Below are 24,031 nucleotides of genomic sequence, written 5' to 3' on the forward strand. Positions count from 1 at the left end.
CGGGGGGCGGGTTCAGAAGAGATAAAGTGTCATGCACAGGCATAGGTCCTTCAGGTTGTGGCTATTTTATATTGAGCTCCTTGCATGTGTTTCAATGGCTTATTACATCAAAAAGAGGGTGTGCTTTTTTGGGTTCTATCTATTATTAGAATTTTCAGTGGCTAACTTTGAATGCTACTTTGATTTCAAATTTCTCACTGCGGTATTTAGTTTTATTATGCTGTGTTTCAAAATATATGCAGTAGGATGCTCTGCCTCCTGCCAAAAGATGTCTTATCTATCCCTTTCTTGCATTATGTAATTAACTACTTATAGCTCACAGTTCTCCTAAAATCCTCCTTTCACTCTTCTTGTTTCTAAGTATATTTGCACTGATTGTGCAAATACAGATTATTTAAGTTTCTTAGTGGTCAGTGAATCATTGCTAAGTGCTCGCACAATTATTTAGAATACCTCAGCCATAATGATTTAGAATGTGATACCAGTGTATGTGTAACTCAAAAATCAAACAGATGTTTGAAATTCTGGCAGCCTTATAAGATCAAAGACCTGACTTGAAAGCTTAGTTTTTGACAGACATCTTTAAAATCTGATAGGTCTCCACCAAAAGACAGAAACAGTGAAAATCTGAATCTAGAGTATCTTTTCCATCTATCTTGGAATTTGAATTAATTACTTCAAAATTGTACTAGCTATTGCAGAACAATCCATTTTTACCATGAGACATGAGCATCTTTACTTTCTTTATCTAGCAAAAAATAGCTTATTTAAATTTAAGATTTACAAATCACATAGGATTGTATTGAAAGAAAACTAGTTTATGACAAGGCACCATTAAAATCAATGAGACAAGTTAGTTTAGTCATGGCTAACTTTCTTGGATAAAGCCAATTGTGTTCTGTGGATGATCTCTATAGCTTTGCCATCAGAAAAATATGACTGCATATCACAACTCTTGATAAGGTCTTCAGAGCCTCAGGAGCGTTTGTAAAGTTGGCAAATCGTCATGGTCATGATCATGTCATGCCTAAAAAGTTCAGAAGTCAGGATTAAAAGAATAGATTTCCTAAATTTGTAATGCAATCATCTTAATTTTAAAATGCTACTCTATTTGAAATACCAGACCTCCTTGTTCCTACAGCTGGAAGACTTACATTTTGAGACAAAGCTTGTTAGCGTTCTTGTGATCTCTGAAATAATTTCCTGGTATTAATTAAATGTTAGCTAGAGAGATATAAATATAGGTATATATAGATAGAGGTGTAGAAAGAGAGAGAGAGAGGTGAAAATGGTTTTATCTTTTAGTGGATTTCAGTGTTTTCCAAAGTTAGAAGTACAGAAAGTAGTGTTATATATTTTTATTTCAAGGGTGCATTTTTATAAATTATAATTATAAATTATAATCACTTTAAAAGTGTGATATAGTGGTATAGTGTCAGCAGATGCAGCCACATGTATGTAGAGGTGTTAGGAAATGATTTTATTTTTTTCACAGATTATGCAGATTTTGGATTTTGTGTTTCTTTACAAAAATGAGAAGTGCAGAAAGCTCTGTTATGTGTTTTTATTTCATTATCACTGAAAAATCCCACCTCTAGTTATATATCCTGAAGAATTTTGAAGAATGCCTATTTTCAGGAGAATTTCTTAGAATTTAGAATCTTTACTTCTTGACGATCATAGCTAACAAACTAAAGAACTGCCTTGTATAACCTCATGCTAAAAATTCTACTTCATCAGTTAGAAGAGAAACCTACATCTGAGGGTGTGCATTATGTGTGCAGGTTTTAGGCAAGTTGTGCCAAGCACATGAGTATAGCAAGTCCTTACTTAAAATTGTTGGTAGGTTCTTGAAAACTGCAACGTCAAGTGAAATGACACTGTATAACGAAACCAACTTAACTATAGGCTAGTTGAGGCCGGAGAAAACCCATTTAGACATGGGGACAATGTGCAAACTTAACAGACAGTGGTCCCAGTCGGGAATTGATTTATTTTGCTCATCAATTTTATATCGAAAGGGCTTAGAACAAAACTACTTTAAGTGAGGACTTGCTGTAATTCATTATATTTTTCTTTAAAAACTTTACTAGTAGACAGCCAGTAAGAAATATGGTGGATGCTGTGTTAAGGTATTCAACTGGCAATTAAAATGCCAAATCCACTTTTAGATCTGCCAGTTGGCCCACCGTTCATCTGTGCCTTTCTAGTGTGTACATGAAAGATTACTGTGGTTCCATTCATAAAGCTGGGTAGAGTATGCAAGCCCAGGCTGCATAGTGAATAACTTTCTCATCTTGCCACACACACACACACACACACACACACACACACACACACACACACACACCGCGGACTGGGCTGGGCTGTACGCAGTCTCCTTGGGCCCCAGAATGGCCTCCAGGGGTCCTGGAAGGGCTGGTTTTCAGCCAAAACCAGAAATGCCCTTCTACGGCCTTAGAAAGGCCCCCCAAAGCTCTGGAAAGCGACTTCCACTTTTGGGGGGGTCTTCCAGCACTGTTGGGGGGGCCTTTCTGAGGCCCATGGAGGCTGCTCACAGCTTCCATGGGCCTCAGAAAGGCCCTCCAACAGCCTCAAAAGGCAAAACTGAAAACCACCTTCCAACACTTTTGGGGAGCCTCAGAAACGTTTTCAGCCGAAAACCGGGACTGCCCTTCTAGGACCTCTGGAGGCTGTTCTGAGACCTGTGGAGGCTGTGTGCAGCCTCTGTGGGCTTCGGAATATCTCCAGATGTGACTGGAGCAAGGCTTCAGTCATGTTCGGAAGCTCAGTGGACCCCAAAATCCACATGATTTGATATCATGCGGAATTCAGTATCCATGAGGGGTCCAGGAACTGAACCCTCGTGGATAATGAGGGTCCACCTGTATGTTTGCACTTGTGATACTAATATTATTAATGAAATTTTTATCACTTTTTAGTTCCACTTTTTTAATTGAGTTCTATGTAATCTAAATTACTCTGGAATTCTCATTATAATTATCAATATCTTAGTGAGACTTCTAGGTGTATAACTATTTGCCACTGGATGCTATAGGATATATTGCCACAGGACGTAGTGATAGCATCTTGCCTGGATGCCTTTAAGAGGGGAATGGACAAATTTCTGGAGGAAAAGTTCATTACGGGTTACGTCATAGTAAGTATGTGCAAGCTCTTGGTTTTAGAGACAAGCTGCCTCTGATTGTCAGATGCAGTGAGGGCACCAGGATGCAGGTTGTGTCTGTTGTCTTGTGTGCTCCCTGGGGCATTTTGTGGGCCACTGTGAGATACAGGAAGCTGGACTAGATGGGTCCTTGGCCTGATCCAGTGGGGCTCTTCTTATGTTCTTATTTTGTGTAATGCCAACCTTATTGGAAGCATAAAAGACAATCACTCTAAATTCCAGCCAAATGCAGGAGTTGTTTCAGACAGCTTCAAAATGGAGATCCCAGGAGACAGAATGTTCTCTATTTGAAGGTGAGGATTCATAATCGAATTTCCCTTTTGTATAAAACAGCATCTCACAAACATGGGTAGCCAGTCCTACTCAACTCCCCGCATGGTGATGCAGCGGTGCCAACAAAATGTTCTCTGTATCCTGTGGGCCTCTACGGGGTAAACCACAGAATCCACCATTGATCAACTTGTACCTGTATCAGTGATATCACTGGCACAAGTCTGCGTTGATCTGTGAAGGCGGATTGGGCCCAGGAAGGGGGTTAGGATTTGGTGAATGCTGCTGCCACCAAACTCACCTGCTTCCTGGGTCCCACGCACTTTCCTTGTTGCTTGCAGCAGCTGCCAAGCCACACTAACTGTCATAGTCACATTTTGAAACTACCATAAAGCATGTTATTCTGCTGGTACACACACTCTTAAGATTGAACTGTTAATCCTACAGTCCTAACTCCTTTTTTTAACAAATAAATCCCAGTTGATTTTGATTATACTTGGCATAGGCAAGGATAGGATAATGGCTTATTAGACTTTTGTACTTCTTTATTTTTGCAAAATGAGAAAAAGAATGAACCAGAACAAAAGACTCTGTGCCAGTTAACCAATTCATTGTTGGCATCCTTCAGTCTCAGAAGACTGGTATCGCGCTCTGAATAGTGGTTATGGAACAGAGTGTCCTCTCCAGTGCCTGGGTAAAGTAGATATGGAGGATAGACTGTTACCCATGCAGCAAATCCCCCCTCTCCACGTCGCTGAAATGGTCCAATGGAAAGGCAGAAGCCAATATGGTTGGTTCCAGTGGTGTCGCAGGAGTTGCCAGAACATGACTGTGTTCAGCCATGAACTGCCTCAGGGACTCCCACTCCGGATTTTGCCTCAAGGTTGACTCCTGAAGCCTTTTCCATAACTGAATGTAGTCACAAGGCAGTGGAGGTTTGGGATCTCTGCGCATGAACTGGAGGTTGTCCATAACTTTGTGTACCTTGGCTCAACGATCTCCGACACTCTTTCTCTCGATACCGAGCTAAACAAACGCATCGGTAAAGCAGCTACCACGTTTTCTAGACTCACAAAGAGAGTCTGGTCCAACAAGAAGCTGACGGAACATACCAAGATCCAGGTCTACAGAGCTTGCGTCCTGAGTACACTTCTGTACTGCAGCGAGTCATGGACTCTTCGCTCACAACAGGAGAGGAAACTGAACGCTTTCCACATGCGCTGCCTCCGACGCATCCTCGGCATCACCTGGCAGGACAAAGTTCCAAACAACACAGTCCTGGAACGTGCTGGAATCCCTAGCATGTATGCACTGCTGAAACAGAGACGCCTGCGTTGGCTCGGTCATGTTGTGAGAATGGATGATGGCCGGATCCCAAAGGATCTCCTCTATGGAGAACTCGTGCAAGGAAAGCGCCCTACAGGTAGACCACAGCTGCAATACAAGGACATCTGCAAGAGGGATCTGAAGGCCTTAGGAGTGGACCTCAACAAGTGGGAAACCCTGGCCTCTGAGCGGCCCGCTTGGAGGCAGGCTGTGCAGCATGGCCTTTCCCAGTTTGAAGAGACACTTGGCCAACAGGCTGAGGCAAAGAAGGAAGGCCCACAGCCAGGGAGACAGACCAGGGACACACTACACTTGCTCCTGGTGTGGAAGGGATTGTCACTCCCGAATCGGTCTTTTCAGCCACACTAGACACTGTTCCAGAACCACCTTTCAGAGCGCGATACCATAGTCTTCCGAGACTGAAGGTTGCCAGCACCCAGTTAGTGCTATGAACACTGATGAACACTGATGATATATTTGAACACAAAATATATCAAAGCCATGTTCAACACTAGCCGGAAGCAAGCACACCCTTCACACACACCTCGTTACAAGAAGTATATTGAATTTTGCAGGTGGAATGCTTGGTAGCAGTGGTAGCATAGGACAGAAAATTGGAAAAGCTTCTGTGCTGGAATGTTTTCTCTTGTCATTTGAAGTTTATGAGTTCCTAGGTGAAAACCTGGAAGTGATGTCCCTTCCTGCTTAATGAAGTCACTTCCGGGCATGACATCACTTCCGGTGGGTCCTGGACAGAGTGTCATCATGAAACGTGGATCCTGGTCTAAAATGCCCAAGAATCACTGAGCTATGTGCATCAAGGGTTAATGCAAGCTGATATGAAGGGAACACTGCTGCCCAATCACTATCACCACACTCCTTGGCATTCATTAATCAGACAACAGCCTCAAAATGCCCCCCCCCCCCAAGTAGCAAGCCTTCAGGGCTAAACTGAGCCACATGTGCACATTTACTTGCAAGTCAGATAATATGCCTTGGCTCATATCAACGGCCAGGCGAGGAGGAATACAAGGTCACAAGATTGGTCCCAATCCGATAAATGTGGAGCTCAACAAATGCTCCAGAAGGCTGCCCCCCCTCATCGTAATAAAAAGGATTAAAAGTGAGGCTTGAGTGGCTGGTAAAGCCTTTTTTTAAAGGCTTATAAATATAGGTGGGTCTCGATAAGAGTGTTATTTTAAAAAGTGGATCCCGGTGCTTAAAGGTTTGAGAACCACAGATCTAGAGTCTGTGGCTAGAGTCTACAGCTATTGACCAAAGTGTATTCCTGCACTGCAATACAAAGAGTGTTTTAATTATTCATAAGGGGGGAAAAAACCCAGAAGTAATTATATGTGTTATTTTCTGGACAGGAAAGAACCCTCTGGTTCTTCAGTATCTTAGAACGAGTGAAAGAGAGAACACATTGCATCATCAGTGTCCTATATTGTTCCAACACACAGTGGTTCTATATCTGCATGCACCCTTCTCCGGCTGGCTGCTTGTGGCTGGCTTAGCTATACGCTCTTGGTTACTCAGAGGAGGTATTCTCCGTGCTTCTAACTCTGAGGCATCCAACTTCTTATGAGATCAGCAATGTAATATGGTATACTTTATAGACTATTGTGGGAAGAAATGGGTTCTTCTCTGTGCCTCAGTGTTCAGAGATCAGCCAGATGGCCACTAGGAAAAGAATGTTTTGGGTAGTAGCACCTGTTTATAGAATACTCTTCCAAGGAAGGCCCACATTGTACCTACTCTGGTGTCATCCTAATACCTGTGAATCTACATTTGAGTTTGTGTTGTCTATAGTTTTTCTGCCTCATGTTGTTGTTTGTAGATTTTCTGTTGATACCATTTTTATTCTTCAAACAATGTGAACTAGCTCTGCAATGTGTGTTGATAAGCAGAATATACGTATTTATCAAATAAATAGCTCCTTCCTTGAAAGTATGCTGTTTAGTAACCAACACCAAGTAGCACTTGATATTTTATCTCTCAGGGACAGGGAAATCTTCACATGAGCAGCTGGACAGTATGTAACCCATGGTATTGTTACTGAAATATAAACCGTTGGAGTCCAAATCTGTGTGTGGCCTGCTGCAGCCATGACTGCACTTGCCATGAGTGCATTTAAAGCTTTCCTTGTTTTTGTGTCTAGTGTTTTTCCTCCTGGAATACAGTGTAACTGCACCTATTTTATGTCGTGTCTTGAAATCTTGGTAGTGCTAATTTAATAAGGGTAAATACAGTATGCAAAAGTGTATTTAATACAAAATCATTTATAGTGTCTTCCTCCAGAGCAGGCTGAAAATATATGGCTATAAAGTACCTTGCTGGGTGCATGGAGGGAATCATGTGTGTGTGTGTGTGTATGTATGTATGTATGTATGTATGTATTTATTTATTTATTTATTTATTTAATGTATAGCATTTATATCCTGCCTTTCTATCCAATGAAAGGTATTCAAGGAGGCAAATTGCTGTTAAGTAAATTATTCAGTATCAAAGGTCTTCTGCTTCCTTTAAGGTCTTTTAGTCCAAGCCTACCTAAATCCCTTCCAGCAAAACAGCTGCACCAATGGAGTGCATGTTTTATCCTGTGTGTGTGTGTGGGGGGGAGGTCTGGAGGCCTCCTTGAGGTAAGGGAACTTTCTTTCCCTCTGATCTGCATGAGCTATTTTGCTGGCACAAATGTGAGGACAGGAAGGGAGAGAAAAGGGCACAGGGTTAGGATCTGACTCTTGGTGGTGCTGTTGAAATCTACTCTCCTGTTCCCATTCTGTCTCCCACTTTCCCCACTCCCTGCTCAGAAACACCCCCAACCTCCCACTCCTTGCCTCTGCTACCAGCTTCCTACCACTGTTGAAAGTAGACAGCAGCAACAGTGGGCCTCTAGCACCACTGTGATTTACAGCAGAGTTTGAATGGCTACCAGTTGCAAGCTGTGCACACTGCTGTGTAGGCATTTATAACTGCAGAAGTGTGTTCCACTGTCATAAAAGATAATGCAGCTCTATGTTGGATTGGGCTGTTAGTCTTTTGTTTATTTCCCCATATGTCTGGAAGCCTCCCCTGGAAGATCTATGTCAGGGGTGTCAAACTTGTTTCATACCGAGGGCTGAACAGCATTAATGATGCCTGCCAGAAGTGATGTCATTAGGCAGGAAGTGATGTCATTAAACAGGTCATAACCAAAAATAAGCACTTTATTCTCACTTAGGAACTCATTAGCTACAAATCACAGAAGAGAAAATACACAAATCTTGATCATATTTCAAGATATAAGAGAGCCCAATTTTCATGTGGGTTGCCCTTGCAGCAGTAAAACACCTCAGCACTGCTCAGCAGCTGAGAGCCTGAGGGCCGGATAAAAAGCTTCAGTGGGCCGCATCCCACTCCCGGGTCTTATTTTTGACACTCCTATGTGGTTTTACCTCTACATTTTCATGAAAATAATGTATTTTGAGAAAGAACGTGAAGTCTTTCATTTAACTACTTAATCCTGCGGTTCCCAAAATGTGTGCTCCAGCACCCTGAGCACTGCAGCAAACTCATAAGGGCACCTGGTGCACCTTGGGATATTTTCCCGGAAGTTCTGGCTCTGTGTTTCTGAGATAGTAACAGAACTGTAGGGGTGCTGTGAAGGAATTACTCCAACACAAAGGATGCTGTGAACAAATTAAGTTTGGGAACCTCTGACTTGAGTCTTACTTTTTAACCTCAGTCTTTCATCTCCTCTCTTTCCTCTGTAGTATACTGCTTTCTTGCTCCCCCCGTACATAATTTACACAGTAAGCTCTTCGTAGCAAATTGTTTGTTGCTTACGTTACATGTGGTAATGGTACTATAATAATAGTAAGATAATACTAGCATCCCCCTGTATCTGCAGGGGATACGTTCCCCACTCCACAGGTAAGATGGCACCCTATATGGAGAAGCACAATACTTACCCCCCCTCCGTGTGCTCATTACCTTAATTTATCTTATTTACCCTGGTGCCAAGCAACCATGTTTATTTCTTTTACAGAACCTTAAAAGAGGCTGTGACAAGCAGAGAGGCAGCCTGGATGCTAGAGGGAGGAGACTAAGTGAATGTTACCAGGAAGCAGGAAGCTTAACCATTCTGGCTGTGTCCAGGCTGCCTGTCTGCTTGTCGCAATTCTCTTTTAGCATTCTTTAAAAGGAAAAAACATGCTTGCTTGGCACCAGGGTAAATAAGATAAACAGAAGTACTTGGTAGGGGTTGCAGGGTCGTAGGACCATGGAGAACCACAGATAGCTGAAACCATCCGTTGCCTGTACTTGCCTTTTCATGCTGCAGTTTTAGTGGTGTTAAAACAAGAAAAAAGTTTTGTAGCATCTTCAGGATTAACTTATTTATTTCTGCCTATGCTTTCTTGTACTCCTGTGTACATCATCAGATGTTACTTATACAGAATTAACTATCTAAATCAATGGTTCCCGAACTTCTACATGGGAGTTGGAACCTGGTAGATCCTTGTGGGGCAGGGCGCCAGTGACAGCACTGCCACCAAGACCAAAAGGCTTTTAAACTTACCTGAGGGGTTGTGCTGGCCTTTGGCAGGGTGTGGGAAGCTTGCAGCTCCCTCTGGGGGCCTCCCCACTGCTGGAAATAAGAGTTCACCAGTGTCCCAGTTTTCATTCTAAAATCAGAAGTGGGCTCCAGTTGGTGATCAGAGCTATTTGCAGTAGCAGGGAGGCCTGCAAAGGGGGTGGCAAGGTTTTGCACCCTGCCAGAAGCCAGCCAGCGCAACCCCCTAGGCAGGTTAAAAAGCCCCTTGGTCCTGGCAGCACCGCAATTGCTGTGCACCATTGGGGCACTCATTTCTGAGCCACTCTTAAGGGGGACTGGCACTCTTCTGGTGGTTTGTGAACCACTAATCTAAATGATGGCTATTTCATTTCAGTACTATGGCTGAGTACGCACTTCTCTAAGCAAAATTAGAACTAATGTTTGAAATTCCTAAACTATGAAATTACCCTGACAAAGTTACTTGCATTTTCAGAACACCAATAGAGCGTAATGTATTCATAATATTGGTCCTTCTGTATTGTGAGATGAGATATTGCTGCGATAATGTTAACTTTTTTTAATCCAAAGGGGGATTCAAAGAAACTATTGAAAGAAACTATTCAAAGAAACTATTGCCACATGTACCTTTTCTGATTTTGCTCTAATTTTTTTCTCTGCAGAAGTGTTGTAGTACCAGTGAAGAAACCTCCTCCTGGAAGCCTAGCTGTCACCACAGTAGGAGCTGCCACAACTGGAGGTGGACTCCCACCGAGTACTACACCTAATATATTTGCTGCCACAGGAGCTACACCAAAAAGTATGATTAATACAACAGGTATTGTCTTTAGATATTCTTGTGAACCTTGTCTTTTTTCTTTCCACATTGCTTTTGTATCCTTTTTGTGTGTAACATGCATATGTAATAAAAACTGCAAAAATTGGAGACATTTTTCCACTTGGACCATTTTGATAAGGATGCGTGCTGAATTTCATATTGGATCCATTGTATTCTAAGCAAGGAGCCAATTTATTCAATGGTAGCCCAAAGACAGAAATGCTGTGGCACACGACATAACTGTTTTTTCGTTCCTAATGCCTCTGAAGTGCCTCAGCAGTTCTTGTCTTTTTTAATTGAACATGTGTAAGGCATTTAATATTTGTTGACTCTACCTTTGTAGACAATTTTTTTTATGTTGGGGAGAGTAAAGATTCAATTTCTCTCAACACCTATTCAGAAAACTATACTTCAGTAAATACATTCTGAAATTATCAACATTTGACCTCCCTGAACCACTTCACATGGTCCACCTATTGGAAGTTCCACCAAAACTTTACTTTCAAACACTGGTAAGAGGCTCAGGGCAGATGGGAAGGCTTTTTCAAGTGTGCAAAAACTGCATGCTGGAGCTCTGCCTGCTGAGCTGAGCTTCCCACTGCTGCTTGTTCTGTTGTCTTGCTGGTCTTGCTGCCAGTCGATGGGGGTTTGGGGGTCCCACATGTACCACCGGAAATCACCTCAAGTACTACCACTTGTAGTACTCTTTGAGAATCGCTTGTTGAGAGACACTGATCTATAGTATGTCCTTTACATATCTTTATTAATAAAATTGTTAATCAAGAGCACTGTACATAAATTTCATTAAAATTGTGGGTGATTGCTTTCTCTAAGCTAACTACGTTGACGTCAATTATATTTTTTTCTCTTTCATTTTCTCTGTATGTTTTATATGTCAGCTGCAAACATATGACTATAATTATTCCTATAGTAATTTTATCCTGTTTTTGATGGGCTTTCTCGGTACATCCAGATGCTGTCCAGTTTATAATATTTTCCAGAAATTTTTACTTAAGTCTATACATAATTCTACACAATTTACTGCAGAGAAAAGATTTCATGTTAGTAACTTAGAAACACTAGATGTCTCCCAAATCCCCTTTTCTCATTCTAGTTGTAATACGTGATTATGCAAAAACATTTGTAGGAAGAAAAACTAGATCAGTTAAAAATAAGATAAGACAGTATTGCTGCATGAATATATTGTGATGAACATTTGAATCCCATTCTTATGCTTTGAATTAATCAGTGGTTAAATTTATTTGTTTGTTTTGGAATTTACAGCAGGGTTTTGTCAGTTTTTCCCCTCTTATGGTGACCAGTGAATGGTCAGAGAACTCAAAATTGTGCACATTGACTAAGAATAAATTACACTTATTCAATGGATCTTACTCCCCCATAAGAGCTTAATTGCAGCCTTAAAATGCAGGTGTACATATTTCTGGTAGAATTCCTATAGCCAGTACTTGTTTACTATCCAAAAACGAAGGAATGTACTCAAATAAAATGTTTAAAGTATTTTCTGTCTAAATATATTATTTTTAGAATGAAGCTATCTTTTTTTGTTGAGGAAAGTTCTTTGTTAAGCTACGGTGTTAAATTTCTGTTTCCTTTCGTTTTGTTCCATGTGTGGAGTTTGTAAAAATAGTCATTTTTCCCAGTGTTGCTGTTAGCAAGCATATTTATTTACTTTAAGAAACTGTTAATGTATTGTCTTTCTGATTGAATGTACTCTCTTTGGGAATAGGTGCAGTGGATTCAGGATCTTCATCTTCCTCCTCCTCATCTAGTTTTGTGAATGGTGCTACTAGTAAGAACCTCCCTGCAGTTCAGACTGTTGCACCAATGCCAGAAGATTCAGCTGAAAATATGAGGTATGTTTCATAGTGCAGAGGTTCTCAAACTGTGGGTCGTAACCCAATTGATGGGTCATGACCTGATTTTGGGTGGGTTGCAAAAAGCTGGGCGACACCATCTTGGATACTGGCAAAATGAGCTGAGCGGCGCCATTTTGGAAACTGGCAAAATGAACTGGGTGGTATCATCTTGGATATTGGCAAAATGAGCCATCTTGGAATCTGGCAGTGGGTGCCGCCATTTTCCAAGCCTGCATCAGTCCTGCAGAGAGAGAGAAGCTTCTGGGTCTAAAAGAGTAGCCTGCGCAGGTGCAAAAGAGCGAGGCAGCACCTGTTCCATTTCTCCAGTGAGCGTGGCTGTACTGGCAGAACAGAGCCTCTCTTTTGAATTTCAGGTGGGAGTCTGAAGTTTACCTTCCCCCCCCCTTGCCTCGGATGGGCTCCTTTGCAAAGATTCTTGCACAAAGTTTGAGAGGGAAGATTCAGGGCTCAGAAAAGGATCTTCCCTCCCATCATGAAGGATTCACTTGGTGAATGTTTTGATGTGCAGCAAATACAGAAACTAAAGCACTGAGACAACCAGGAGAGGGAAGGATGGGGGAACTGGGGAGGGTGGGCTGAGCATGTGTGTGATTTGAGGGCTAGGAGAGATGGGGTGGGGGGAACTGGGATGAGTGGACTGAGCATGTGTATGATCTGAGGGCTAAGAGAGAAATGATGTGGGGGAAACTGGGGTGAGTAGACTGAGCATGTGTGTGATCTGAGGACTAGGAGATAAAGGGGGTGAGGGGAACTGGGGAGAGTACTGAGCATGTGTGTGACCTGTAGGGCTAGGAGAGATGGAAAACTCCCATCTAATAAGTGTGCAGACAATCTGGTTTTGTTGGATCTGTAGGAGGCTTCAGGATAGTTAGTTTGCAAGGTGCCATGAACACTGATAGGGATATTCAAAATATATCAATGCCATGCTCAGCACTAGCCGGAAGCAAGCACATGCTTCACACACACACCTCGTTACAAGAAGTATATTGAATTTTACAGGTGGAATGCTTGGTAGCAATGGTAGCATAGTACAGAGAATTGGGAAAAGCTTCTGTGCTGGAATGTTTTCTCTTGCCATTTGAAGTTTATGAGTTCCTAAGTGAGAACCCGGAAGTGATGTCACTTCCTGCTTAATGATATCACTTCTGGCATTGGCATCACAGTGCTGTCACTTCCTGCTTGATGATGTCACTTTCGGGCATGACATCACTTCCAGGTTAATGACATCACTTTCGGTGGGTCCCAGACAGATTGTCATCATGAAAAGTGGGTCCTGGTCTAAAATGCCCGAGACCCACTATCATAGTGTGTTCTGTAGATAGACTATGATCCAATTTATAGTGGGTCTCTTTGTATATATTTGCTGCAGAGTTCTCAGAGTTCTTATCAAGAGTTCTGTATTAAATGAGTCTTATTTTCATTGAGTATGGGTCTGGAAATGGAACCCTCGCGGATAATGAGGTTCCACCTATAGTTTGATATTCTAACTGGACATTTGCTTTGGAAATTTTAAATACATTTGAATGATAGGAATTCTAATAATTAGTTAATTAAATAGGTTGCACAAAATTGAAACTGACCCATCTGGTATACTCCTGTACTCATAAAACCATATTTATCCTTGGACAAGTTTATGTAAAAAATGGTATATACAGGTAAAGATAAGTAAGTGATGCATATATTATATAGGGGAAAAAAGAATTGTATAAAATACTTCATGTAACTCAAAAAAATACTGGTTTTGTAAACTACCTGAGCAAGAACAATTTAAATATTACTATGCAACCTAGTTAAATTGTAATTGTCTTCACTGTATTGATTTGGAGCAATGATGGAAATTATAAAACCAACCATCCAATTACTAAACTGATAGAGCAAGGGAAAATAGCTTAAGCTTGTGCTCACCTGCTAACTATGTATCAAAGTGCAGTCTGATCAAAATTCCACTGCTGAGATCATTTTGGTAGTAATTTCCATTGAGTTATTTAACTACGCAACTTATATGTTTGTAAGCATAAATTAAAATTTGATTCAGAAATTCATTGAAACATTGCTTATAATTTAAATATTTTTTAGACTGAAGAAAGTTGGAGGTGGTTATAATTATCTTCAACTATGTAAAAGGTTATTATAAAGATAAACTGTTATGGAGGGTAGGATATAAGGCAAGTACTTAGGTCATAGGAAGTACTATAATTATCTTCCTGACAACTGAGCAAAGTATCATATGTTGTCTAGAAAAAAACAAAACTATAGAACGGTCTTCATTAGATAATTGTAATAGAAGGCAGGGCAAACATTTCTCAAGAGTGGCATCAATATGGTGAATCCTGCCTTGGTGTTCAGGGAGTTGGAGTACATGCCTCTCTCTTTGGAGCTCTGTAATTGTATGATTGTATTGTAGGCACCAAGTTATTGTCTTTTTCGTTTCAATAAATTCTAACTGAAATGCATCTGTTAGCGGCAATTTTAGTAGCTATGTCATGAAGAGAGATTCATCGCTCCTGCACCTATTTATTTAGGTTCAAAAAATGTGCAAAAATAGGTGATATGGTGCAGATTACTAGCTTCCCTTGAGAAGCTGTACTGTTTATAAAAGTATGTTTATTAAATGCTGCTTTTGTACCTCTTGATAGCCCGTCAGATTTGATAAAGCCTATCTTCCTCAACCTAGTAAAATATAGACATATTGCATGCCACATTGTCTCCTTGCTTGGTTCCCTATCTAGAAAAAGTCTTCTTTTTTTAGGGGATCAAAGCTGTGTTACTGGCTTTTGTCCATTCCACTTGGAATTTCTTTTTCTGCCTGCCTTTTTTGGTAACTATTGCTTAGGAAGTAGTACATTGATCCTTTTTTTGTGACTGTTGGACTGTGTTTATTTCTTACTTTAAACTTTGTCTATGTATTAAATCTGATGTCACTTCTTGATTAACAACATACCGACTCCTTCACAATACTTTTTGTCAGGAGTCAGCATAATTCTTTATGAACTCTCTTCAGTACTGTTTTGTGGCACTTCTAGTTGCAAATGACCAAATGGGCTTTGTGAGAGCACTACTAGAAAAACAAATGTTTCAAAAGGAAAATCAAATGCCTGTAACAGTCAATTTTATATGTGTGTTTTCAATCTGTCTCTACTGGAAAGCAATGGAAAGTGTACAAAGAAAAGAAGCTTTTATTTCTTTTAACTTAGTTGGATACCCCATATATATTTTATCATGCGTTATTATAATATCTGAGCATTCTTAGAGAATTATTTGAAGGTTTCCTTTGATAAATATATGAGCATAAATGTTCAGTCAAACTCTATGGTATAAAATAGAACCTATTATGGCCCAATTGTGTGTGGGTCTGCTGCCAGCAGAACATGCATTCCAATGGCAGTGACTGCCTTACAGCAGTTGTAAAAAGTACTCTGGCAGCACGCAAGCCATGCTCTGCTGGAGTGCTGACAGGAAGCCTGGAGCACACAGGAGGGTTGCTGGCCACTTGCCCAGGCAGGTAGGATGGTGGGGGCCAGGACAGGGGAGGGCAGTGGCAGTGAGATGTCAGGGATGCAGGACGGGGTTGGGGAGTGAATCAGTGGAACTGGGGAGAAGATGGAAGAGGTCTGGGAAAGAGGTAGGATCAGAGGCAGTGACTACTGAATCCTAACCCCCTTCCCAGTCCCAATCTCATGGTGTGGGTCCATGTGGACTTATGCCAGCAGATTTGCTAGTGCTGATCTGAATAGACCACGACATGTTGCGGAGGCTCAGGTAAGGGAAGAATAAGATTGGGCTGTCAGTTATTTTAAGGAGTGTTCCTGTTTAGCTGCCTCCTCTGCAATTAACACACTAATTAGTATAATGGTAAATCATTGGCATACAATTAAAACAGTATTCAGCTATTTAGGTACTGTGCTCAGGTTCTTATATTCCCTCTGATAAGACACTGCATTAGTGTGGCAGTAGTGTGGGTTGAGTCTATCTTCTTCACTTTGCAGCATAGGCCAGGGTCTCAAGGGGAACAAATAGATCAGCAACTTCACTGAGGCATTATTCTTACCTATCTTGGGGCTGTTGCATTGGACCTCTGTTCAGCCCACTGTTGCAATGATGCAATCCTGAAACACAAAGGGGATTCCAGCAAGTGTTTGCCCAGCAGTAGCAATGGTTGGAGCCCTTGGCATTTGCCAAAAGGGAGCAGACACGCCCTGCTCCTAGCTGTTGTAGAAGAAAAGAATGGTTAGGCAACATAGTTGACAGCAAAGACACATGTGATAATCCTGAAAGGATTCCCCCCTTTGTTTACCTGTGTATGATGCAATGTGCTTCATACACACCACTACATACACTATTCCTATCACCAAAGTTCCCATTTGAGGCACCAGAAAAGTATAGCCCCATCTGCTTGCCTGAAAATCTGAGATAATAGTCTCCCTGACAGCAGCTTTTGTACCAGCGTGGAATGTTGTGTAATTGGTTGCCAAATTTCTTATATCATATGCTGTAGGAAAGCGGGGGCAGGGTGATGGTAAGAGGTGCAATTTTCTTCTGTTTTTCCCTTTCCTGTTATTTCTTATAGGGTTCCTCCTACCCACACCAGGTCTATCATTGATGGAGTGTTTCTCTGTCATCAGGGTGTGTCTTCTGAAGAGTGGGTTAGGGTATGATGTGCATGGACTTCTTCTTTTCCTTTCCATGTCACACCTCAATGTCCTCCCTGTTTTGATCTCTCTGCCCATGTAGTTGCAATGATGAAGCAGTATGAAGCAGTGACTTTCTGACATTGTGCTCGCTTCCATGGTGTGTCCATCTGTGGGTGGGCTTCTTCTGGTGGGGCTTTTGTTGTGCTGGCAGATGTGAGGATACAGTAGCATATCTCAAGGATAGGTTTGGGCCTCAAGTCTGATGGAGCTCAGCAAGATTTCTGAAGAAAAAAATAACTAGAGTGGAACTGAGAATTTTATTTAAGAACCACTGGCACAGGTGCCCCTGCACCAGCAGCTTTTAAATGTGTGTATTGTATGTTCTTAAGTATGAAGTACAAACAGCATATATACATAGCTTGAGTCTATAAGCAGATTTATTATTGTAAAGTCTTTGTATACATACAGTATGGTGGTACATGAGTCTACCTGTCTGATACCAGTGATGCTGTATTAGATTAGATTTAGCTTTTAATAACTATATCAACCTTTTCAACTATCTGCTTACAGAATTTAGTAGGAAGTGTGTTAAGTTACTGCAAGATAACTTATACTGTTTGCTTCTTTTGACCCAGTGTCCCTTGTTCTCAACAGCATTACTGCAAAGCTTGAGAGAGCTTTGGAAAAAGTAGCTCCACTTCTTCGAGAAATCTTTGTGGATTTTGCCCCTTTCTTGTCTCGCACACTGTTGGGCAGTCATGGACAAGAACTTCTCATAGAAGGTAATACTTCATAAATATTGTGTTTGATAGTAATTTAAAATACGAACATTTGCCGTGTGATACAGGAACTGGTTTTTAATTTCAACCAAGTTTAAATAAAGTAGTTAGTACTGATAAAAACATAGATATAACAGTAGAGAGAAGCTCCTGCATGTAAGAATACCCATTATGTTTGTCTAGAACAGTGGTTCCCAAACATTTTTAGAGGCCCTGGAGGCTGCTGCCTGATTTCTAAATGTCAAAAGGTGTGGCTACAATGGTGATTGGGCAGCAGTGCCCCCCACAAGGAGCAGCTTGTTTAACCTTTGATGCACATAGCCTAGTCTACCCTGTCAATTTCACAAACCACCAAAAATTGGGTCACAACCCACTGGTGGGTCCGGGACTCACAGTTTGAGAATTGCTGGTCTAGCAGTATAATGGCAGTAGATCCAAATTTGGAATAGATGCTTTTTCACTTACCGTGCATATTCATCTTTAGTAGATTTGAACTTTTGAAGTTAAGCAGCAAAAGGCACAATCCAAAGCACCTGCTCAGCCAGCACAAGTCCCTTGAGCTGGCCAATGAGTGTTACGAAAGTGCTGTAAAGCACTTCTATGCCACTCTTGGGGGAGATAGGCTGTTTCACGGACGTACGCTGGCTTCCTTGCACTGACGCAGGCCCCGGGCAGGGTGAGTTCGCGTTGGCTGAGCTTGGCCGGCACGGGTATCTAGAGGGTGGGGAGGAGGCGTTTTGGGGCGGGGAGAGTGCGGGGGGAACTGGGCAGGAAGCAGGAGGTGGAGCTAGGATCTGGCTCTTATGCTGGATCCTAGCCCCGTTCCCGGGCAGCCCAGGCCAGCCCCGGGCTGCTCAGATTTGTACCATCCATTTAGGTGTCATGGATCTGAGTATCCCCATTGGAGTTGCTGTGATGTTACCCAGTGTAAGGGAATTTTTTTTCCTCCTTGTCCTGGGTTGGCCTGCAGTCAGCCCCAAACTTGCACTGGATACAGTGCAGGCCCATTGGCCTGCCTGTTCCAGCGCAAGTTAGAATTGAGCTGTAAGGGCCCAATCCTATGTTGCCTTGATGCTGTACAGTACGGCTGTGCTGAAACATCCACCACTGTGTTCTGTGGGGCCAGAGCACCAACTGGAAGACCCCTTGGGGTAAGGCAGTGGTACTCAAACTTTTCCGGCCAGTGGCTCCCTTGACCCCCATGGCTGTTGGCCATGACTCCCCATCATGTTCCTGAGGGCTGCAAGTGACATCATTAAACAGGAAGTGGCCAGAAATGTTAACTATATTAAATATAATATAATATTATTAAATATATATTAGCTATATCAATATTAATTATATTAATCATATCATTAATTAAATGCAGATCTTAAAAATATATTATTAATACACAGCAATATACATGTTTTATAAATGATCAGCTGCTGATCACTGTTGGAGACAGGATGCTGGAGTAGGTAGATTTGGTCTGGTCCAGGAGGACTCATTTTTTAAACTTTGTAAGCATACCAATAGAATTGTTTTATCAAATGAACTTTGTGAACAACCAGACTGACCAACATTACACGCACACACCCCTGTAGACCCCAGTTCAACTAGTCATTTCTCCCTTTCTCCTTGGATAGGATTGAACCCTTTATTAATTTAATGAAATTAAATTTCTTCCAGCAGCTAGTGGGGAAAACAAAAATAGACCATGAAAATATATCAGAGCTGGTATGGGTTTGGTTAGGAAGCTGATTTGTCTCCTATACTAGGAGATACACAGCTCAAGCCTATGCATGTCTACTCAGAAGTAAGTCCCATTAGAGTCAATGGACTTTACTCCCAGGAAAGTGTGGATAGGATTGGACTGGCAATCACTTCATCAATGGCTGATAAGTATTCCCTTTAAATAGCGAGTTTCATCACTTTAAAAATATAGCCTTTCCTCTTCAAACAACAAGATTAATAAATCACTTTAAAAACAGTACCCTTTTTCTGCTCCTGGCCAAGTGAAGTGTGTGCTTCTCTCTCTCTCTCTTCCCCCCCCCCCTTTGCCAACTGCATGGAAACAACAAGACCCCTGGTGACTGGTAAAATAGGAAGCATTTTATTTGGGGAGGGGGAGGAAAGTGGGAAGGTTTGGAGATCAAAAGTGGGGAGTGGAAGAGGGAGGGGGTTGAAAAGAGAGATTTCACTTTGATGAGAATCGATCCCAGGCTGGGAACTAGGAACCGACCAGACAAGGATCAGCGAGGGTTAAGGACTGCAAGCCGAGCATGCTCGGAAGAGGGCGGGGCGGTGGCAGCCACTCTCAAAGCTGAGCAACTCCCATTTCTTCTGCTTTAAAAAGAAGCGCAGAGGACGGGCAGAAGACGGGCTCGTATTCTGCCCAGGTGTGTGACTGTATCACTGCGAGAAGACATCCTGTGCCTACCCTTTGAGTTCCTGGAGCCGCCCTAAAGAGCTGTGCCTCACAGTTTGAATAACACTGGGGTAAGGGAATATTGACTCCCTTATCCCATTTAGTTCCCCTGCAAACCATATGGGTCTGCTAGGATCTGCACCATCTCAATAGTTGATGCAGATTCAAGTAGCTCATGTGCTTTCAGGCATGGGAGGGGGGATAGGATCTGCTGGCAGCCTTATAATCATAGTTTTATTCCCTATATCCCTTTTAGTGACTACTTAGCATGGAATTTACCTTTTTTACCACTGTTGCACACTGGGCCAATGTTTTCGTTGAGCTATCCACCATGACCCCAGTGTCTTCTTGTACTACTTGTAACTTCTGTGTTTCTCCTGCTAGTGATATGATACATGCAAGCATTCTACAAGCCTTATAAATGATCAGACCTTCCCAATTTTAAGTAGAAAGGTTTCTGTTTTTTCAGCATGTGAAAGATTGATGGAATGCCACTTTTTATACAGAAACAACATTGCTGATACCTAGTCCACTGAACTGCTACAGAATAACAATTCTAACAGAAAAGTAGATTAGGTGCCACTAGACAGAGTTGAGGGTGAAGACAGCCAACAAGCAGGACCATGGACAGTTCCCAGTGATGAGGTGAGGTGGGCTGCTTCAAGTGGCAGGGGGCACATGTGGCAACCTGAGTTCATCCACCACCTGTACTGCTGCCTTTGCTTACCTTCAAGATTTTCATTCTGCTGTCTTGTTTATAAATAGAGTGGCAGAGCTGGCAGGAAGAAGAAAGTTTAGTAAAGTATCACCCCATTTCCAAAACTGTGCTCCAGATTTTCCCCGTCAACCATGTTGGTTCATAATCTGCAATTACATATTAGGAAATTATGTGCGCCAACGTTGTCATAAAATGCTGGACATATGACAAATACATTGTGTATACTGAGCTGACTACAATTGAGAAACTTCTCTATATATTTGAATTTTTTCAAATATTATTCCTTCAACGTTTCTCAAAGTGTGACGTTTCTCAAAGTGTGCTCCTAAGAACCCTGGAGCTCCTTGAGACCCCTTCAGGGTCTTCACGAGCATATCATGTGACTACTGTATGCTCATCACTGTGCCACTCCGGCATGCACTAGTGTAGTGCTCTGGGGCTCCCCAAGACTTTGTTTAGGAATGTAAAGATCTCCAGAGATTGAAATATTTATGGACCTCTGACTTAAGTAAAAGTAGAATTAGTAAAATATCTGAAAATGTTATGGCAATAGGATGGGAAGCACAGTAGCCTAGAGGCTATTTTGAGTGTCTTAGGCTGCAATCCTAACCACACTTTCCTGAGAGTAAGCCCCATTGAACAAAGTAGGGCTTACTTCTGAGTAGACCTGGTTAGGATTGTGCCTTTACTGAAATAAATGTACAGGTTGTACTTCAGTATCTGCGAGGGATCCGTTCTCAGACCCCCCCACGGATACTGAAAATCTCAGATAATGAAATCCACTGTTTCTACATCTTAAACCCCTTGAAGGTGACTGGAGTTGTGCTCTGGTTGCCTTTGGAGGATTTTCTGAAGCCTGCAGAGACCACCTGCAGCCTTTGCAAGCTTCAGAGTAGTTCCAGGGCACAAAAAAAATACATGACTTCCGGTCTGCCTTGGGAAATCGTCCAGGGGCTTCCCTGGGCCTCAGAATGCCTTATAAGGGCAAAAAAGTCACTTCCAGTTTCCTGAGGGAAGCTGGAAGTCACTGTTTTTGCGCTCTCGGGCCATTCTGAAGCCTGCATGGGCCACAGGTGGACATGCGTGGCCTCTGTGGGCTTCAGAAAACCAGCCAGAGGCAACTGGAGCACAGCTCTGGTCACCTTTGAGGGTTCAGGTTGGGCCAGGTCTGGGTCATCACGGGTCCAAGAGACCTGTGTTGAGCCAGATCCGTGAATGGAAAATCTATGGATAAATAAGCTCAACCTGCAAATATTTGAGAGCGATGTTATTTTAGAAATGTCTATAAAATTGATTTCTTGTTTCAATCAGTATCTTGAAAACTTCTCAGATGTTGTGGCTTTAAGGAATGATACAATGCTTGTTTGTTTGTTTGAAATCTTCATGCCTTGGTGCACTTCCCTTATAAATGCCCATCACTATATTTGCATCACGTCAGCAAAGTTGGGTTATGCAACACATTTTTGCCTCTAGCATTTCATCTCACCCATAGATCCTATAAGGCCTTGATTTTCATGACATTCAGTGACATCAAAACTTGAAAACTTATACTCTAGACATTCAGTGTTCACACCTTTTCACTTAATTGATATTGCAGTACCCTGCATTTTAATCTCATCCTCACAGTTCTTTTCTATTGTTACTCACTGTTCTCAAACCACTAGGAGTTTGGGTTGGGTCATCAAGTGATTTTTCAGAAGGACTCAGGACAAATTTCAGCAATGCACTTTTCAGCCATTACTACCTCTCCATATCCATATTTGGTTTGTCCCTTTTTTCTCACTGCAGGTTAAAAAAAAACTTTTTTCATTACTCACTACCTATCCCCCAGATGTTAATAGACTTGCATGTTGAAGGTGAAACAGAACTTTAAAAAAATGAATTATTAAGACCCATTTATGGAAGTTAGGTCTATTAATGTGTATTAGTCATGGTAGCTAAAAATGGAACATCAGTATTCAGCGGCAATATGCGACTTGTTATTATCGGTTCCTGCCCCTAAATAGCAAGGTTCCTGGACCTAAATAGCAAGGATTGAACATATCTTTCTTACCGAGTTATGAGATTGCATTAGTTGCCAGCTGAAAACAAATCGTGGTATGTGATAAACCTTCAATCTGATGCACCACAGCAACTTTTTTGTTCTTAACTCTTGAGGTGTTGAGAAGCAACAAAGATGGTGGATTTAGTTACAGTAGGGGCAGAATATTCCTAGGACCCTAGGTATACCTAAGGGCCCAATCCTGTCCAGCATTCCAGCTCCAGTGTAACCACAATGCAGCCCTGTGGTAAGAGAACACATGTTCCCATACCTTGAGGAGGCCCCAGTGACTACTTCTCCACCACAGGATGCAGCACGCACCCCACTGGCACAATTGCACCAGCAGTGGAAAATTGGATAGGATTGGGCCCTAAGGCCAGGAACTTGAGTATGATCATGGTTGGACTGTAACAAAGTAATGCTTTTCTGAATATCTCAGTTTTAAAGTTTTGAAAGCAGATGCAAAAGTAGGCTTTCTAGAGCACTGATAGCAATTACTGCTAACAGTATTAATTAACTTTGCAAATTGAATCAGATGACATATATGTCTGCTGTGAAATTTATTATCATTTGCATACTATTCTCTTCATACACAGGAATAAAATTTGCTTACTCTTTGTTCCCCATAGCTTAATGGAATTTGTTACATAGGCTCTATAGGTTTTGTCTTTGTGTTACTTGAAGCTGACATAAGAGATGTTTGCTGCAATGGAGTACCTAAATATGACTCTTCAGCTTCTGTTCTCTCTGGAATGCTTCCTATAGACAACATCTTGTTCAGTTAAATGTACCTGAAGAGGTGCCATATTACATTAAGTATGCTAGCAATCTGGTTCAGGGAATGATTGAATGTGAATGATGAAAGGTTAAAGAGATGTTCACAACAGACATTTACATGCTTGCATTCTCATGGAAACAGTGCTCAGGGTCTTGACAGCTTCCATGCCATTTGGCAGTAGATACTGTTTGACAGGAGAGTTGGGGATATGTTGCATAGGAGGAACTAAAGAGCAGTTGCTAAAGGAGGATTTTTTTGTCATTTTGGCCACAGTACAATCTGCTTTGAGCATCTGCCTTGGTCTAGTTAGAGACTGAAAAGTGTCTTCCTACAGTGTATAGTTGTAAACTTCATTGTTGTGTGCCAGTGTCTGATATCTGAATAATCAGAGTATTTAAACAATCAAAATCTTCTACAACTTGGAACTTAGTGTGTTTTCATGTTTTATACATTTATTTTAAATTAAAAGGATTTTTCAACCACAAAAACTCTTATGAAATGAGATCTAAAATAGTAAGAAATAAGAGTTTCAGTCTGTTATGGGAAATGTATAAGATCAGACATTTTGGGAGGAAAAATGCTGTGAAGAATAATTTCTCTACTGAATAAAAGATACATTTG

At 41.6% G+C, this 24,031-nt stretch overlaps 1 protein-coding gene across 9 annotated transcripts in view; it reads left to right on the forward strand.

The window, feature by feature from the left end:
• NBEA (neurobeachin) overlaps positions 1-24,031 on the forward strand; it is a 472,923-nt gene that overhangs the window by 152,838 nt on the left and 296,054 nt on the right. For 8 of the 9 annotated variants that reach the window (XM_066621990.1, XM_066621993.1, XM_066621995.1 and 5 more), the window contains 3 exons: positions 10,001-10,155; positions 11,903-12,029; positions 17,339-17,466. In XM_066621990.1, coding sequence (XP_066478087.1) covers positions 10,001-10,155; positions 11,903-12,029; positions 17,339-17,466 — 410 coding nt within the window. The remainder of the gene's footprint in view (positions 1-10,000; positions 10,156-11,902; positions 12,030-17,338; positions 17,467-24,031) is intronic. The other variant, XM_066621994.1, reaches the window with a different exon arrangement.

This window comes from Tiliqua scincoides, chromosome 3 (assembly GCF_035046505.1).
Source record: "Tiliqua scincoides isolate rTilSci1 chromosome 3, rTilSci1.hap2, whole genome shotgun sequence".
Classification (NCBI taxonomy): Eukaryota; Metazoa; Chordata; class Lepidosauria; order Squamata; family Scincidae; genus Tiliqua; species Tiliqua scincoides.